Source organism: Pangasianodon hypophthalmus, chromosome 15 (genome assembly GCF_027358585.1).
Source record: "Pangasianodon hypophthalmus isolate fPanHyp1 chromosome 15, fPanHyp1.pri, whole genome shotgun sequence".
NCBI lineage: Eukaryota > Metazoa > Chordata > Actinopteri > Siluriformes > Pangasiidae > Pangasianodon > Pangasianodon hypophthalmus.
The window spans coordinates 25,656,862-25,676,573 of record NC_069724.1 but is presented as its reverse complement, the minus strand read 5'-3'; the positions used below and the strand labels follow the sequence as shown (position 1 = coordinate 25,676,573).

At 40.1% G+C, this 19,712-nt stretch overlaps 2 protein-coding genes across 3 annotated transcripts; both read left to right on the top strand.

Moving 5' to 3' along the window:
• Window positions 1-4,662: 4,662 nt before the first annotated feature.
• Window positions 4,663-9,652, top strand: txndc15 (thioredoxin domain containing 15). Its single transcript, XM_026911931.3, has 5 exons — window positions 4,663-5,295; window positions 6,360-6,793; window positions 8,102-8,265; window positions 8,362-8,492; window positions 9,319-9,652. The coding sequence occupies exons 1-5, from the start codon at window positions 5,205-5,207 to the stop codon at window positions 9,513-9,515; spliced, it is 1,017 nt and encodes a 338-aa protein (XP_026767732.1). The 5' UTR covers window positions 4,663-5,204; the 3' UTR covers window positions 9,516-9,652.
• A 1,285-nt stretch (window positions 9,653-10,937) lies between these two features.
• On the top strand, window positions 10,938-18,971 carry LOC113525428 (pterin-4-alpha-carbinolamine dehydratase 2). 2 transcript variants are annotated; one of them, XM_034311467.2, is made up of 4 exons: window positions 10,942-11,187; window positions 14,016-14,147; window positions 18,026-18,106; window positions 18,713-18,971. In XM_034311467.2, the coding sequence occupies exons 1-4, from the start codon at window positions 10,960-10,962 to the stop codon at window positions 18,806-18,808; spliced, it is 537 nt and encodes a 178-aa protein (XP_034167358.2). In that variant the 5' UTR covers window positions 10,942-10,959; the 3' UTR covers window positions 18,809-18,971. The 2 variants fall into 2 exon arrangements, with proteins under 2 accessions (XP_053096108.1, XP_034167358.2); XM_053240133.1 differs by lacking the exon at window positions 14,016-14,147 and having other exon boundaries at window positions 10,938-11,187.
• The last annotated feature ends 741 nt before the right edge of the window (window positions 18,972-19,712 follow it).

Below are 19,712 nucleotides of genomic sequence, written 5' to 3'. Positions count from 1 at the left end.
ACCTTCAATCCCATGTGTAAATGCCTGCAAGAAAGATCTAAATTTCAGAGGATCCCCTTCAAAAACAGGGCTTCCCTACTGGGAAGTAGAGCAGCTTCTGCTGTTGAACAACGAGATCTGCAGTGTAACTCAAGTTGTTAGCTGCGTCTGTGAAATTTGGTTGTGTTGTTGGGGTAGAAGTAGCTTCTGCTTGGTGAGAGATTTGCTGTGTTACTGGTGTTTGAATGGGGCGTGGCTGTCTTTAAACCATAAACATTTGAAGTGGAGTTTTCGGAACTGAATGTATATTGGTATATTCTTCTGATGGTTCTGGATCCAGAGTAGTTTCCTTTACCTTCTGTTACAAAGTAAGTATTCGTGCTATCTTCAGGTGGTTTTGCCGAGCTACACTCCTGAGCTGCCGGTGATCCAGACCCCCCTATGCTCTGGACCAGATGAGCATCACTCCTGAGCTGCTGGTAATCCAGACCTCCCCCCCCTTCACTCTGGACCTGTCCACCGGCAATGCTTCATACTGCCACGAAAACGCTTCAGCTGTTTTCCATGGACTACACCAACACACATTGTACTCACACACACGCACACTACAGTGTAAACCCATATGAGGATGGGTTCTCTGTTGAGTCTGGTTCCTCTCAAGGTTTCTTCCTATCACCATCTCAGGGAGTTTTTCCTTGCCACCGTCGCCCTGCTTGCTCATCAGAGACGTCACACACACACACTTCACTTTACTTTTGTTTGTGTAAAGCTGCTTTGAGACAATGACCTTTGTAAAAAAGCGCTATACAAATAAAAATGAATTGAATTGAATTGAATTTTGAGTGAGACACTAGCTGCTTTTACATGGACACTAATAATCCGATCGTAATTGGACTAGAAGCACAATCAGATTTAAAAAGTCACATGTAAACACGTCAATCGGAATGAATTGGCCAAAACCGATTAAAATTTCATTCGGATCGTAAGTGGTGGTTTAAACCTTTTCTAATCCGATGGAGAGGACATATAAACACTTCAGATAGTTCTGCGCATGTGCAATGACGTACAAATCACGTAATGACGTATGACGCACGGCTGACAGGCACGCAACACACACCAGAATCAAAATCAAATTGCTCAAAGGATCAAAATTCCAAAAAAGCAGGTTCCAATGTAGTAAGCTTTCAAGTAACAAATTTAAGAGAAAAAGAAGCGGTAGAATAGAAGCAGTACAAATCTGTTTGTTCACCAGCATCTTCCATTGTCTAACTAAGAGAGTCTACCTAAGCATATGGAAGACACGATATTAACTCATCAGGTGACCTTGGTCAAATATCAAAATAAAAGTCTCAAGCCAAAGGCCAAAGAATCATAACCAAAAATAAGATTCCCAAAGAAAACAAGGTTTTAAATTCAAATCTGGCTCCTACAATAAATTTTGTTTCCTTCATTTTCTGTTTCATTCCTTTTCCAGAAAAAACAAGTCTTAACAAAAGAAAAAATAAAAGAGATTAATAAATAATTCATAATAAATAATTAACCCTAAACCTAGACTCATCAAATGATGGTAGGAAGGATGGGTAGGTGAGCAGAAATATGCACATACAGGCATAGGGGTTGATCTGCTCAGTCTAGTTGCTCGGTCCCACTCTGCTCTTCTTCATCAGTGCTGAAAAAAGGTAAATAGTTCTAACTTAAACTCCAGTTGAGATTTAGCTACACCTACAGTTACAGTTGGTTAAGGCCTATAGGGCCACAGGCAGGTTTTAGACTGCTTATCTGCTAGGCCATAGTCTTGTATTGAACTGAAGTTACTGACTGTACAGTAATGGACACTTGAGTGCAAATTCTTCTCAGCAATTGCAGTCCTAAGGCTATTCAAGGAAGAACATCCACCGCCATCTTCATGGTTTCTATGTGGTACCATCCACAATAATCTTATGGTGATTTTCAGGCTGTCCATGTGGGGCCATCCTCAGCAGCAGAAAGTGATTTTCAGGTGATGAACTCCAAACAAAAGTAGGGCATCAGGACGTCTTGAAAAATATATCTGCAAATTAGTACACAGTGATCAGTCTGGTTTTATTCCACATCGTTCGGCTGCAGAAAATATACGTCGGTTGCTACATGTAATTAATGAAAGTAAAGATAAAAGTTCCCCTTGTGCAGTCTTATCTTTAGACACGGACAAAGCTTTTGACAGATTAAATTGGGATTATTTATGGCGGGTGCTAGATAAATTTGGGTTTGATAAGAAATTTATTAATATGGTCCGCATAATTTATGATAATCCATCAGCAATTATAGCAACAAACGGTTTACACTCTCAACCTTTTGATATCTTGAGAGGAACAAGGCAAGGATGCCCCCTCTCACCAATGTTATTTGCATTGTCCCTTGAACCTTTAGCGCAAAAAATAAGACAAGAACAAATTTGTTCAATTTCAATTAAGGGCACCCATCACGCAATATCTCTGTGCAGATGACATTTTACTGTATTTTACAGATTTCGGTGCAATCCCAAATATACTAGAAACATTTAACAGTTTTGGGAAATTTTCGGGGTACAGGATCAACTGGTCCAAATCATCTCTTTTGCCATTAAATAATAAAGCTAAGAATATTTTCAGCTATTCCAATCACAAATCAGATCATTTACTTAGGGATTGTTATAGATTCTTCTCTAAAAGAAATTGTACTTATAAATTATGAGAAAGTCTTTCAAAAGCTTAAAAGAGTTGTTGACAGATGGAGGACACTCCCAGCATCACTGCAATCTAGAGTCTCGACTGTGAAGATGAATATATTACCTAGGGTCAACTTTCTTATTGCAATGATTCCTTTGCCCCCTCTGGTAAAATGGTGGAAAAGACTTGATTCTTTAATTCGTACTTTTCTTTGGAATGGCAAACAACCAAAGCTAAAAATGACTACACTGCAATGCACTAAAATGGAGGGAGGTCTCTCTCTTTCTAACTTTGAGTTATATCATAAAGCATTCCAATTGCATGCAGTCAAGACATGGTTTGACTCTTTGGTTTATATACCCTGTAGAGAAAAAGAAGCAGCAATCGTCAGACTAATGAGACTTGAAGATATACTTTTTTTCTGGACTTTCTTTGAAGTATTGTAAGCAATCATTCGGTCCTATTGTGACAAACACCATTAACACTTTTAGAGAAGTTGAGAAATTATTAAGTTACAATAACAAATGGCACCTACATACTCCTTTATGGCGTAATAGGAACATCAAATGTGGTTTTGAACCATTCACGTCAGAGCAGTGGTCAAAGCAGGGAATAAGGTCTCTTGCTGATATATGGGATGATAATGGTATGCTTAGCTTCCAAAATATAGTTGCATCTTTTTACGTACCTTCATCATCCTTTTTTTTGTTCTTGCAACTATGTTCAGCCCTTAGAGCATATGGAGTCCCGTGGGGAAAAGCTCTCAAAGCACATCCATTTTACAGCTGGTTTTTTAACCCCTCTCAGCAAAGGATAGTGTCATCTGTTTATGCTCATCTTCTTGAAGTTAAGCAAAAACAATTACCACTGCAAATAATTTGGGTAAGGGAGCTGTCTGTAGATCAGATTGACTGGGTGATGGTATGGAAAAATATATTTTTTCCAACGCATCAAAAAATCCAAACCATCAATTAATTCATTTCAAATTTTGTCACAGATTGTACTGGACACCAAAGAAATGCTTCCTCATTAAATTATCTCCAAATCCCCACTGTAGTTTTTGCCTTATCAACAAGTGGGAACATTTATTAACATAACATTTATGCATATGGTGTGGGAATGTGAGAAGGTTTATGAGTTTTGGGGAAAGATTTCATCAGTATTGTCTGATATCATAGGAAAAGATATACCAGTGCATCCAGTTGTGCTCCTTCTAAATGATGATTCCAATTTAGGTTTCACTGAGATACAAAGAAAGATCTGGCTGGCAGGTCTAACATCTGCCAAAAAGATAATCGCGCAAAGATGGCTCTCTCCCAATACTTTATCTGTGCGACAGTGGCTATTTCAGTTTCATGATATAGTAATGTTAGAATTTTCAACAGCTAGAATAAATAAAGCGAGAGCCTCAACACTTGAAGCATGGAAAGCTGCTGCAGAGGCACTGATTGAAAAGCTTCAAGATGGAAGAATTTAATTAGGGGTTTAGTTTAGACTTTTGGAACGCTGATTATTTGTATGATGTTCTACCTAAGTGTCTCATAATGCAGTCTGTTTTTTTTTTTTTTTTATTCATGTATTTTATGTTATTTTATTTTTATTTTTTTTCAGGTAATTATTTTGGTTGCAGTTTTATTACAACAATTAGTGGCCTGGACCTGGGGGACCGCTGGGGGGTTAGAGGGGTTCAGAGGGTCAACTTTTTGTTTTTGTTCATTGTGAAGAATCTTTTGGACAATATGTATTGTATGTGACCCTATCTGTTAAAAAGCAATAAAAAATCTATCCCAAAAATTATTTTACAATATATTGACTCATTGTTTTTATCAGTAGATTTGTTGCTGCATTTACTCATTTAATTATTTATATCATACGTATGTTTATGTATTTATTTTACGTTGAGTAAAATGTCATTAAAGCGTTAGAGACTTTTATTTTGAAATTTTGTAACCGACTGTTCCTAACCCTAACCCGGAAGTAGTACTGTTGCTCGTTGCGGACCAGCGATAGGAATAGGTTCAACTCACTAATAAGAGTGAATCTTTCGGCTCCAAACGGCTCATTCCTATATATTTTCCTAAACCACACAAAATTTTATTTTGACCAGTGATTATTCGCCTCTTCTTGACTACGGCTGACATTATTTAATGAAATCTTACTTTACTTTATAATTAATAACATATCGATTACTTTTCAAATCATCTCCGTTATGATGCCTCATGCATCTGAGAGTCAAACACACATCTCACTGTTCACACTAACGAGCAGCGCAGATGTGTAGAGGTTTTCATTACACCGTGAGTGTAACCTCATTGCTTTCAAATGCAAATCAAATGACTCGTATATGAAGTCGGCTCTCAACGTTCACCTAAAAGAGCCGATTCAAAGAGCCGATTCGCCGGTGAACGACACTTCACTGTTGCGGACTACAGTGAGACATTAGCGTTAGCATTAGCATCAGGTGAATGATGGACAGGTGCAAACGCGCAGTTTTATTGCTCCACTTGTGCAGATGAGGAGATTAATGTGCAGCTGAACATGACCTCTATCACAGAAACACTAAGAGGAATTTTACTTGCGTTGGTTTTTATTTTTGGTATGATTCATATTTCATTAGCAACTCCATCAGGTAAGCTAATATAATGTAGCCAGTAAGCTAACAGTTCATGTAAACTCCTGCCAAAACACTCCAGTGTGTGTGTGTGTGTGTGTGTGTGTGTGTGTTTGCGGTCTGCACTGCCCATTGTAGGTTTTCTGGATGGAGTTAGCTGTTAGATGTTAAAGTAAAAAATCTGCAGAAATAACAGACTGAAGCTGGGACCCTGTAACGCTGTGTGACTGCAGTATGACGCGTTATAATCACACTAATGATTTATAAACACTGTCCGGTGAGGAGGGTTTCCTTCTGAGTCTGGTTCCTCTCAAGGTTCCTTCCTTATATTTCCTCACCTTCCGCCTCTGGTTTGCTCATTAGGGATAAATTTTAAATCTATATTCGGGTTTCTGTAAAGCTGTTTTGTCCATTGTTAATATTTATATATATAAATATATTGAATTAATACCATGTTTATGAATAAATATACCCAGCGGTAGCATATGTGATGTGTTTTTTAAATAAATAATCAAAAGTCACTTTGGAAAATGGGTTTTTTGTTGCGTTAACTCTATACAGATCACACAAAGTTATATAATGTGTAAATGGCATAATAAAAGACAGTGATAGCAGGAAAAATGGGCAACAGAAGAAAACTGACTGATTAAATCAGTGATTATTTCCCTGACGTGAGCACAGAGATCAGTCCACTGAACAATTACTGAGACGCGTCCATCACACAGAGACTGATGTAGAGGATGCTGACAGTTAACATGCTAATCAACATATCTCTTATTGTATGTTATAATAGGATCTATAAATAAACTTATAATTCTTAGATTTGTTAGTAATGTTTTTTCATCAGTACATTAGACTATAAATGTTTAGGTAGGTGCAGTGTCTTTCAGTGGAATTGGAATGAAATCGTGATGAATCAAATAAATGAGATGTTCTCCCTTTTCACCTTGTGCTTCAACTAGATATTTAAAATGCTAGAACTCTACTTCTGGCTGAATATGCAAAAGAGAAACATATGTAGTTTACTTTTGTACATGTTAGTTCAAACCAAACAATACTCTTTATCTGATCTCTGTTCACAGGTGAAGGTGTGACTCCTGGATCTGAAATTCCTGATGGATTAGATTCCTATTACGGACAGACTGCAGAGGACTCAGAGTCTCTGTCTCAGAGACAGTTTAAGACAGCAGAAATCGCAGACGCTGTTCTGGGGACGGAGCTGTCTGAAAACACAGCTGGGATTGAAGCTCTTATTCCTAAAAGCCTGATCTCTACACCATGTGAGAAGGAAGTGACAGAGGAGGATGTGGTAATGGAGGAGGAGGTGAAGGAGGAGGAAGAGGTGATGGAGGAGGTGGCAGTGATGGAGGAGGAGGTTGAGATGAAGCAGGAAAGTCCATCAGGAGGTGACGAGCAGAACTCCACAGAAACTGCAAAGACATACAAAGTGAGCTGTGATAAAAGGAGCATCACTGGACTTGATACCTTCACAGTGCAGGTTCTCAACGCATCACAGGTACTCTACACCGGAGAGAGAGAGAGAGAGAGAGAGAGAGACTTAGTCAGAAACAGACAGAGAGTGCTGCTAAACTTTCCCTCATCATTAAACTGCTTCACTATGGAGAAAGTTAATGTAAAAATTCTCAGTAAAAATGCATGACACGGTTCCTTGTGATTTTCAGATTCTCATTACATTTCAGTAGTTACAAAATCTCAGATTCTGCGCTCAGACCAGCAGCGACGCGACACAGCAACTGAACTGGAAGCTGTTTATTTTAAATCAGAGCTGGTGATCTGCAGTGATGTGGGGCAAGTGGTGCAACAAAATTTAACTTTATGCAATAAGAAGCAAAGGGATTAGGCAGTGACCAATAGGAGCGAGGGACGGTGGTGTGTTTCTGTTTTCCCCAAACTGCAAAACATTTTCCATGTTTTTGGTTCCACATGTTGGTTCTTACTCGTAGTTCGTGAAACTTCCTTTGCTGCTGTAACCTTGAAACAGTGACATTGTTTTCACTGTTCTGTTTCAGTACATCAAACTTTTAATCCTGTAACATTTGTGTCAAAAATGGAGAAGAGCAGAATGTTATTTGCATAAGAACGAAATGTATAAAATCACACAGATACAGGTTAAGAGCTTCACTTAACGTTCACATCAAAGAGTTTACACAGAGTGGTGCTAAAAATAAAAAATAAATAAAAAATCCAGTGAGCTGCAGCTCTGCAGGAGGAAACACCTTGCTGATGTGAGAGAGGTCAGAGGAGACTGGCCAGACTGGTTACAGCTGACAGGAAGGTTACAGTACCTCAAATACCCACTAATTACAACTGTGGTGAGCAGAAAAGCATCTCAGAACAGGCAACACGTCGGACCTCGAGGTGGATGGGCTACAACAGCAGAAGACCACATCGGGGTCCTCTCCTGTCAGCCAGGAACAGGAGTCTGAGGCTGCACAGACTCACACACACTGGACAGATAAAGATCAGAAAAAGACCAGGCACCATTTTTCCATGTCAATGAGATTACATTTTCCCCATTCTGAGGTTTGATGTGAACATTAATTGAAGCTCTTGACCTGCATCTGCATGATTTTATGCATTGTGCTGCTGCCACATGATTTGGCTGATTAGAGAACTGCTTGAATGAGCATGTGTACAGGTGTTCCTATTGAAGTGGCCCATGAGCGTATTTAATTATGGTTTTGTAAAACACATCTTGAACAATTAACTCATTAAACAATCATGAAACCACTGTACATTCTTTTCTGTTTAATTACTGTATATTCTAATGAGTTTAATGTATTTGTATTTCTGTTTCCTGAAGGACCTGATGGACTTCCTGAACTCGAACAGCTCTGAATGCTCTTTGGTTCTCTTCTACACTTCCTGGTGTCAGTTCTCCGCCCACCTCGCTCCTCACTTTAACGCTCTGCCAAGAGTTTTTCCCATCATGCATTTCCTCGCTCTCGATGCCTCACAACATAGCAGGTATGGGTGTCTGTGTGTTTCATGCGTGTTCATGTGTTAAGGTGAATAGATTTTTTTGTTGTTAGAATCTGTAACTGTATTTTTGTGTGTGTGCAGTTTGTCAACGCGCTTCGGGACTGTTGCTGTTCCCAACATTTTGCTGTTTCAGGGTGCGAAACCAATGGCACGTTTTAACCAAACAGAGAGAACGCTCGAGACACTAACAGCCTTCATCACTAATCAAACAGGTAACCACCTCACACTCACAAGGGTGTTGAACACATTCTCGTCCACTTCCCCTCAGAAGTGAGCAGTGTGTATCACCAACACCACTCGAGAGTGTATATGCAGTCTGTGTGGGATTGGGTGGCACACAATCGTTTCAGCAGGATTGCTAATTTACTAGCACGGTATCTAGTTGTCTGCTATCAGTGAGAAGTGAAAGAGGTAAATGTTAACAGTTCTGGAATGTTCTGAGATCATGTGTGTGCGTTTCTCCTCCAACTCTCCTATAGGAGTCTGACTTCTTCACTTTTGTGCACTTTATCGTATTATAGATTATTTAGATTTATATTTAGATATTTATAATGGACTAAATTTTTGGCCATTAAACTACACACAGTAATCCATAATAACAACGTGAAAACATTTTTATGCTGTTATTAACAAGTTTATAGACATTTTTGCAAATTTATTAAAAATCAAAAACTGAAATATGTTATTTAGAGTATTCAGAATGACTTCATTCAGTACTTTATAGAAGCTCCTTTAGCAGCAGTTCCAGCTTTGAGTCTTCTTGAGTAAGGCTCTACAAGCTTTACACACCTTGATTTGGGCAGTTTCTCCTATCATTCCTGGCAGATCCTCTCAAGATCAATCAGACTGGATGGGGAGCACCTGAGAACTGCTCTTCAGCTCTCATTGTGCATTACTGTGTACAGATAAATGGACAAAAAAGTCAATTAATCCACTTTAATTTCATCTATAACACAATAAAGTGTGCAAAAACAGAAGGGCTGTGAATAATCTACACACACACTATACACACTCATATAGATTGTGTTTGCGTTTCAGGGTTTGAGGCAGTTGTGGGTCAGATGGTGATGGAGGATGATCATGTTGGTCCTTTACTCAGCGTCCCAGTGAGGAGCATCGACTGGCTTTTTGTGTTCAGTGTCATGTTTTTATCTGTGTTCAGTTTGTATGCCATCCTGCGGACCGACAGCATCCGGCTGCTCATCCCCGGCCACGAACATGACCACCAGGACTGACTGTTATTATTATTATCATTATTACAGTGTTGTATGTACAAACCATTTCTAAATCTGTGAATTTGGGTCAAATGGATGTTTTAGAATAAACATAATCACGTAATAAATAAACAATAAAAATGACAATAATAGCTTAAGTGCATTGTGTTATTTTTGTATTTTTATTTTTTCTTTACGTGTTGTTAATCCGTTTGTTGTTGCTGTTTCTCATCACGTGACAGCCTGAGAGTGAAAGTGAACTAAATCCCGTTCACACTGCTGCTGTATTCAGTAACACACAGGACAGGTTCCGGATCAGGGCTGGAAGCTGTACACAGGGGCGCCGTAACGGGGGGAGGATTAGGACGATTCTAAGGGCCCTGGTCAACCAGGGGGCCCAGCAGAACCCCATACTTTGGCATATGATTTTGGTATTTAAATTGCCTCTTCGCACAGTAATCTATTAGGACATACGCTATAATGAAAGCAGCCCTCTGTGCCAAGAACGTGTGTGTCCCCTTAAAACGTTCGCAGGTTATTCACAGACCGGTTCTGAACTTCGCGCATCATTCAGGTAGATGGCAAGACTCAAGAGATGGCACAGGATCAGGGTACCAAAAGAGGAGAGAGCGAGACGGGGAAGACAGCTAGCCACCCAGTTTTTCAAAAAAAAAAAAAGGTGATTTATTGTTCCCCGTTTTATGTTATGATTCTGAAGCTAGTCTTTATGAAGCTGTTTCAAGTAACATAAGATAGAAATTCTCTCAGTTACTCACCCCGATGTTTATCCACTGGAAGCTGTAACAACAGTTCCATGCAATCGAACAATAGTAATGGAGCAGCATTCATAAAAAGATGAAAAATCACCAAGCAACAATAAAACTGCTCTAGTGATGTATATTCAAGGTTTCAGCAGCATTGGAACAGTTTTCTGTGAGGAATCGATCGAAAATTACACTGTAGTCATGTAAATCTGCTTTAATTATCACGGGTGAGTTTATGAAATAAGTGTTGTAATAACGTCCGATTTGTGAGTGAATCGTTTAAGTTGGTTCGTTTCAATGAATTGGAGAAACCCATTGGTAAAACTAGTCTGAATGATTCCTTCACGAATAGAACTGATTTTTCTCGAGTTCAGTGATCCTGTCGCTGTTTGTGTGTGCTGGTGTGTGACTTATAATTCACTCGGTGAATAATAATAATAATAATAATAATTATACATTTCCTTGTTCTTGTATAAGCTATTCCTTTACCTATAAACTCTCCCTTCTGTGTCAGAAACAAACACTGTAACCACTCATGCCTCGAGTGAAGAAGATCATGTGGCAAGAAGGTAAGATAATTGGGCCCTGGGGCCTGGAGTCCGAATGAGCCAGAGGGCCCAGAAACCCTTGCGGCAGCCTCCGGAGCCACGCCCACCCCGGGAACATCCGGGTACTGAGTACTGTTTTATCACTTTATTTATATGACTGTGATTTTCAGTCATAACTTGAGAGGTTTTGTGGAAACTATTAACAGTCTTGTGTTTATATTTTTTGCGCAGGCAGAACAGCAGACAGCCTGTGTGTGTGTGTGTGTGTGTGTGTGTGTGTGTGTGTGTGCTATGAGCTGGTTAATGTTTATGAGGTTCTGCACTGAAAGTCGGAGTGTTTTATCCAAACGCAGACACTTTCTTCTGTCCGCAGCTAAAATGGTAAGACTTCTTGTTTCCTCTGTGAGTGATTATTAGTGTTATTATCTAACAAACCGAAGCAAAAATCACCTGTAACCCGGAGTTAAAGCGAAATTCCCTCAGCACGGGTTTAAAGCGATCGGAGGTCTGATATTTAACGGACTTTGCGGTCCTGCTGTTACCGTTAGCACAAACGCTGTCAAGAAATACACACTGCTTCGAAACACTATTGTTGCTTGAGTCAGTCTGCCATAAACACGTGGCCAATGACGTTGAACATAACCACGTGACTGTTCTGAAGCCTGATTCGATAGAAACCCAAACTCTCGCGCGCGCGTTTCGGGGCTCGTTGCTGTGAATTAGCGTTAAAGAGAAAATCTGTGTGCATTCTGAATTTCATTTAAAAAATCTCATAAGGATGTCTCTGTATGCTAATTGTATTAAAAAATCTCCCAGGCAAAATCAGCAAGACCAGTGAAACCCTGTTGTTGGATTATTGTTGGGTTAAATATACAATGTGTTTGTCAAATTTCTCATGAAATAATCTGTAACATAAGCATCATATAGGTTTTTTTATTATTATTATTTATCTGTTGCTACATAACCCCAAAACCCACTGCAGCCTCCACTAGTATGCATTACATTACTGTACTTCATCCTTTTTTCACCAGCAGATGGCACTAGCGTTCACTGTGTTGAAAAGCTTCCAGTAGGGAACTCTTTTCCAAACGGTCGGGAAGAAAGCTTCATTATGTCATAACCACTTTATGGGGTGAAACTCAGGCTGTTTTGCAACCTTCAGGTGAAATGTGGCCCAAGAGTCAGTTCTAATACGCTTTAAAAACTTCCCACTCTCGCTTTCCCTTAGTTAAGACCCTTGGTCTCCTAAAAGCTGGCTTATGCATGCTTTTAACTACGTGTATGCAAGAAGGTTGCAGCATGTATCCTGCGGTCATTAGGAGCATCACTTTTGCACATCCTCAGAAATTAACACTACGCATCTGTGCCATGCAATACCAACGCAACCAATGGAGGCAGGATAGCACCATGTGACACTGTAACTGACTAAACGAACTAGAGTTGTGTGACAAACTACATCCTTATGTACAATTGTAGGCAGTTATTGAATACTAACACTAACCAGTTTTCTTATTACGTTTAGTGTTTGAATTTTAAAAACCTCTCAAGTAGTCTTCAAACTTACTAAACGGTCTTGTACCAGTCTTATGGATGCTTTAGATTAGTAAATATTTTTAAGTGCATTGTCAGATTCTTTTAGACACAGCTAATGACAATAATCCTGATGACAGAGCTCATCAGTGTGGTTAACATTGCTGTGCATGAAATCGTGAAACATTTTACAGTTTGATTTAGAAACCTGACAAACAGGGATGTTTTGGCTCTGATGTGTCATCTGATGAATATCGTTTTTAATCCTCCAGGTGTACAAAATATATGCAGGCAAGAGTGTGAACCATGCAATTTACATTTATGGCATTTGGCAGATTCCCTTATCCAGAGCAACGTACCAAAGTGTTTTGAAGTCTCCCTCAAAAAATACATCCTTGTACTGGTTCACTAAGTCAGAGACTATGAGTACTATCAGTATAAATACCCTGCTGGGGAGGTTAGTATGATATGAAAAAAAACACACAAGACAAGTATTTCTTTTTTTTTTAAATAAAGTGCTAATGTAAGTACTTCATGAAGAAGTAGATCTGTAGTCATAGTGTGAATAAAGCCTGTGACTCCGCAGTTCGAACATCTAGGGGAAGTTCATTCCACAACCTAGGTGCCAGAACAGAGAAGAGCTTTGATGCTTGATGGATCCCCTCCATGTCGCCTGATACGACTGACCCTCCATGTAGGAAGCAAACCATTGCCATGCCCCATTACGAAATACAAAGTGAAGACAAGCTGTTGTGGAGCTTACAAGGATCTTGTGCAGAAGCTTCGGGCTTTCCCTTGTAGAAGTAGGTCTTAGCAGCTGTCATATCAGATGAGAACTTGGAAAAGAGAGAGCAGTATGACATGAGATCAGTATCGAGTTGTAATTTCCTCCACGTTCCTTCTGCTGCTCTAAATGATCTCCGACTGCTGTGCAACACATCCAACAGCCAAGGAACAGGGTATGAAATCTTCCTGGGTTTAGAGAACAGAGAACAGGGAGGTATCAACAGCAGGCAAGACAGGGAGAGTGATGGTGAAGGATACCAGGTTATGATCAGAGATGTGGAGCAGGCTAGCATTGATGTCTGTAGCTGGAGAGAGGTGACTGAGGTGACTTTTTTTTTTAAAGAATCAATGTGTCTTTCATTGCTGTATTTGTGTAATGCTTTTGAATGATGACAACTATATTTTAAAAACTTCCTGGGTGACCATGCAAGTTATCAGTCAGTGAGGTTTTGAAGCGTTTTCCTGAATAAAACTATTTGAAGCTTTGGAGCGCCATCTGGTGGATGTCACTGACGGTATTTTATATTGTCAGTATTAAATATGAGCTTTATTAATAGTTATAGACTATACATCAATCTAAGTATGTATATATATATATATATATATATATATATATATATATATATATATTTTTTTTTTTTTTTTTTTTTTTTTTTTTAAATTTTAATTTTAGAATTTTAGAATTTATTAGAATCAATGGCATCAGGTGAAATTCCTTTCATACTTGATTTGCTGTAATATTGTCCTGTAGTTTCTGTGTTTGACCAAGAGATGGCGCCAAAACACTGACATGTACATCAGTTGAAAAGGCTGTTAGACTTCTGTCTCAGGGGTTTTAATTGACTGAATGTGTGTGTGTGTGTGTGTGTGTGTGTGTGTGTGTGTGTGTGTAGGCCACAGATTCACACTGGCTGAGTGCAGCAGAAAGGGAGCATGCGCTGATGGAGTTGAAGGCGACGGGATGGGTGGAGCTGGAGGAGCGAGATGCACTGTATAAAGAGCTGCACTTCAAAACCTTTAATCAGGTTCAGGATTTCATCAACACACTGTGTCATTAACACTGTGTCTTTAGCACATTTCATCAACACACTGTGTCATTAACACTGTGTCTTTAGCACATTTCATTAACACACTGTGTCTAACACTGTCTTGTTAACACTGTCATTACCACCATCTCATTAACATACTGCCTCATTAATACATTTTTTTTCTTTAAAAGTTTCATTTTTTTGAAGAATGTATTGAGATTATAAGGGAAACTTCTGGAAACAAGGCTACTAAAAGAGCAGGCAGAGTCACTGTTGAGTTCCAAAGTGGGTGGAGTCACTTACCTGTATTGCTAATCCAGATATGAGTTTTGAGCTCAATCTTTGTTACTACACTTCCTCCTACTGCTGTGTGTATGGATTAACTAAAAAAAAAAAAAAACCTGCACCCCCTTCTGTGTGTGTGTGTGTGTGTGTGTGTGTCAGTCCTCATCAGTGTGACAGGGAGCAGAGCCTAGTTCAGCTGCAGCTGAGGTTTCCATCAGAATCATTTCTTTCACAAACAATCGAATTGGTTAAAACGTTTCATCTGTCGCCGAAAACCGCAAACTATCCAGTTATCCATGTGTTCCTCATCTCTTTCTGTCTGTCTCTGTTTGTCGCTGTCTCTCTGTAGGTCTCTGTCTATCTGTCTCTCAGTCCATTTCTCTGTCTGTCTCTCTGTCTGTTGTTGAGTTTCTCTCTGCTCCATGCTGTAGTGATTACAGATTCTTTCTCTTGGGGTGTGTATAATGTTAAAGTGTGTCATGTTTTTGGGGTTTTTATTTGAGACAGTTAATCTGTTAGGTTGTGTTGTGTTTTTAATAACATTTTAGTTTATTAATAGAAGAGATTTCATTTGTCCAGTTGTTTATTTATACTAATTGGCCTCTGTGGTCAGTTGAACTTGTGCATTTGAGGCTGTAAGTGTTAATGTTTGAGGAGGTGTGTTTCTGCTTGTGAGCAGTTATTGATGTAAGCTTGGTGATGGTAGATCTGTGAATCAGCTGGTTGTAAGTGGGAGTGGAGCTTCAGCGTGTTTCTTTGCATCTTTGCAGAAATTCAGGTGACACTTTTCTATGAAGTTTGTGCCCAAAATGATTTTGCTGGATTATGGCATTCCACAACTCACTACTATATAAAATGATGGGTATATTATACCATGGAAAATACAAATTTTAATTAGTATTTAAATGTGTAGTGTGATTTTTTTAAATAGTATAAATTAATTTTCTTGCTTTGTTCACTAATGTAATCATGGCCTCATTCCAGATGCATTCATTAACAGATGTAGATGTAGTGGTTTTAGTCTGAGCACCCCAAAGTTTTCCAAAGTGGAATTTTGATTTGTGTAATCTGACTTTTTTTTTCTAGAAGATCATGATTTTGATTTTATTAACATTAATGTCAAATCTGTAAAGTTTTCCTTTATAAGGACAATGTTCTGTTGCAGGGTGTGTGCTATGGAACAGAGCAGAACCAGAGCAGAAGTTGACTGTATATAATAAATTTGTTAAGTTTTATTTCTTTTCTGTATTGGTACTTCTGGGGTTGAAGAATGTTGAAGGATAATAGCGAATTTATTGATATATATGTTAAAGAGGGTACAAGATAAATTACATCCTTGATGGACTTCACACTCTTAGCTTGTGTGTGTGTGTGTGTGTGTGTGTGTGTGTGTTGGGGTGGGGGAGTTGGGGGGTGTTTTGGGGTGGATTGGGTGGGTGTGTGTGAGTGTGGTTGTGTTCCAGCTTGCGCTTCATGACAGTCATTCTGTAATCTTCCTAAATGCCCCTCAGAGTGGCAAGTTTGTGGGGAAGTGGGGGGGATTGTAATGGCTCGGTCCAGTTGCCAGTGGTCCTGATTATTGGAGGCCCTGCAGTGTGTCACATTAAATTAGCGGCTGTGTGACAGACAGAGTGTGCAGGGGGAGTGCACATAATGACACACAGCGAGAGGAAACAAAGAGCCGCGTAACCAAAAGCTCCTTGACCTCTCAGACTCGGTGTCGGAGGAAACGGTCTTAGTGCTCTGTCCATCCACCGTGCGTGTGTGTGTGTGTGTGTGTGTGTGTGTGTGTGTGTGTGTGTGAGAGAGAGAGAGAGAGAGAGAGCGCATGCGAGTAAGTAAGTGTTTGGCCAAAACTTAAAAACATTAATGAATATAATGAGAGTTTTCTAATAATAATTTTTTTGGTTTATTACAGAGCCGTGAAGTAGCAGATTTTTTTTAGTAAGAACATGGAGACAGATCGTAGCATTTTGTCATTTGGAATGTCTGAGTGTTTTGAGTTCACTTCAGTTCGAGTTCCTGTGAAACAGCCAGGGATTTTAAAGTTAAACTAAATGTAAGAAGTTATTAAGTTGAGTTAAATTGAAGCTCCATGCATTACAGGGTTAAAGTCACGCTCCACTGCACCAGTTCATTTCACACTTTATCCTCCAGATTTGATGTGAATGAATGAAGGAAACATTTTGGACAACAATCAGCCGCTGCAGTGATTTAATAATGGCCCAATGTTCCTAATGAGAGCTGAGAAAGAGCAGGCCGTCGCGCCCACGGCTCACGTTGCAGGAATCTGACAATTACGTTAAACTGATTGCAAGGCGGTTTGTACTCTGATACCCAACCTGATCGCCGAGCCACCGATCGTGTTACATCATGTGTTGGAAAATTGGTTACAACACACTAAAGACTTGAAGCAATTTCCTGCCACGAGTGGCTGTGCGTTTGTGTGTCAGTGCGGCCACGGCGGCATGCGGTGTACAATGGCCTTTCAGTGGTCTAATTATCTGCGGAAGCATTTAGGGGCTTAATTGAGATTGCAGAGGGAAATTGCTCTGAAATAGCCGGCGCAGTGAACACTGCACACCGAGGATCCCGGCCTCTCTGAGGTAATTAGAATTCACATAATCACTCAGAATGACCTCTGACTGGTGTGTGTGTGTGTGTGTGTGTGTGTGTGTGTGCGCGTGTGTCTCGCCCACTACATCACCTGCTGTATGTGCACTATCAGTTAAGTGCACTTTGTTCTGTATTATCTGTACTAGGTTTAGGGCTTCAAGCTGGAATCACAGGATTTTTGGTAGGATTTTTTACTAATATTAATCTGTGTTAAAGAATGTTACAGCCCTGAGTGTAAATCATACACACAAGCAAAATGAGCCTGATCATATAGGGGCCACTGTAGTCCAGTGTTTTATGATTTGGCCAATATTTCCTGAACCATGAGACCTACAATCAAATAGTATTTTTGGATAAACGAAGTTGGTATTTGGATCATACCTCCACCCACTTAGGGCTGTTCCTGAATAGTACAAAATTTAGCATGCTACAGGCCATCGTGTCATGGTAAATTAGATGTGCTGTAAAGTGTGATAGCAGTGTCACTGAAAATGTCTGCCTGAATTGGTGCTTGTGACGATATAGTGGCTTGATCAGGGTGGGAGTAAAGATAAAATTCAGATCAGAGTGTAATGATGTGAACAGTGTAATTATGGGGTATTAAAGAGGATGGGATTCGAGTAAAGCTGTGTAATAATGGGAAACAGTAATAATATGAATGCAGTATTAAAGAGGTTTGGAAAAAGTAATAAAGGAAATATATTAATAATGAATAGAGTAATAAAGGGGATAGTATTAATGTAAATAGAGTAATGATGTACTGAGAGTAATAATGTGTTCAGTGTAGTAATGTCCTAAAAATAATAATGTACTAAGAGTAATAATGTTCTCAAGGTAATAATGTGAATAGAGTAACAGTGTGCCCAGAGTAATAATGTGCCTAGAGTAATAATGTACTGTAATAATGTACTAAAAGTAGTAATGCTCTCACAGTAATAATTCACTGGGACGTGTGCACTGTTTGTCTTTTGCAGGCGTTTGGATTCATGTCTCGAGTGGCTCTACAGGCGGAGAAGATGAACCATCATCCGGAGTGGTTCAATGTTTATAATAAGGTAATAACTTCCACTGAACGCCGCTCTGTCACCCCGCGGCAGGCGTTTATAAAGCCTCAGTCAGTGTTTAACATGAGCGCCGCGTTGAGCTGAGCCGAGAGGCCCCACGCACCGCTGCCAAGCTTTCAATATGTCCGCACTGAAACGGCTCATGCTAGCGCTGCTAGCTCACATTTCACACCAGAACAATGAGAAACTGAGAAGATCCTGTGTTTTATGGTGAAATCTGTTTTTTTTGTTTTTTTTTCGTGTGTGAAGAAAGTAGCTGTGGTTTTGGACAAACAGGCCTGAAATCCAGCTGAAGCCTCTGTGTTAGCGACAGTGCTTCTGCTGCACTGTGAGGAATTCCACCATTAATCCTCTCTTTATGAAAGGCTCCGGGCTCTCACTCTACTACTTTCCACTGTGTGTGTGTATGTGTGTGTGTATGTGTGTGTGTATGTGTGTGTGTATGTGTGTGTGTATGTGTGTGTGTATGTGTGTGTCTTTGTGTGTGTGTATGTGTGTGTATGTGTGTGTATGTGTGTGTGTATGTGTGTGTGTATGTGTGTGTATGTGTATGTGTGTGTGTTTTCCCTCACAGTTGAATCTCTTGTTGTTTTTCAGGTCCAGGTCACGTTAACGACACACGACTGCGGAGGCCTGTCGAAGAAAGACATCCGTCTTGCCAAATTCATTGATAAAGTCGCTCTGACGATGTAGTGCTGTAAAACGGTGTCATGTCTTTAGATGAGTGTGTGTTTTGGGCTGAGCTTAGACTCTGACTAAGTGCTGGACTGATCTGGGATCTGCTGTAAACATAGAGGCTTAAAAAATCCTCCTGTTACTGTAAACAAATTTTAAATAAAGAACGTGAATATCAGCATTATTGTCGTTATTACATTATTACACGAGGCTGAACAGCATAAAAATAATGCAATAACGCCACAATTAGCCAGTGAACAGGACATGAGGTAACAGACAGTGCAACAATGCAACAAGATGGCAGATAGTGTGATGATGTGGGACTTATCTGTGTGTGAGGTAGTTGGGTGTGAGCTGCTATGGTCCGGAGTGGTTTAGTAACCGGATAGCGTCTGGAGAGAAGCTGTGCCGGCGTCGTGTGGTTCGGAAGGTGATGGACCCGTAGCGCCTCTGCGATGGCAGTTTGACAGAGAGCTGGTGGACAGGATGTTTGCGGTCAGCCTCGATTTTCATCGATCTCCTCTTGATTTTGGTGAGTTCACAGCCGATGACCTTCTCAGCCGAGTGGACCGCGCGCTGCAGTCTGGTCCTGCAGATGGAAGAGGCAGAGGAGAAGCACACTGTGATGGAGGAGGTGAGCACACTCTCTATAATGGCTCAGTAGAACCTTTTCAGGACGGGATGAGAAATGCTGAGCTTCCTGAACTGCTGTGATTTCTTGGTGGTTATGATGTTGGCCCATTTCAGTGAGGTGGTGATGGTGGTCTCCAGGAACCTGAAAGACTCAACCTCGGACACAGCTGAGGTGTAGATTGTCGCAGCTTGGCAGGCAGAGGGATGTTTAGCTCAGTGTTGTCATAGACACACGATGCTGTAAGATTTCACTACTACAGGTAACCTCATCACTACAGTCGTGTCGTCT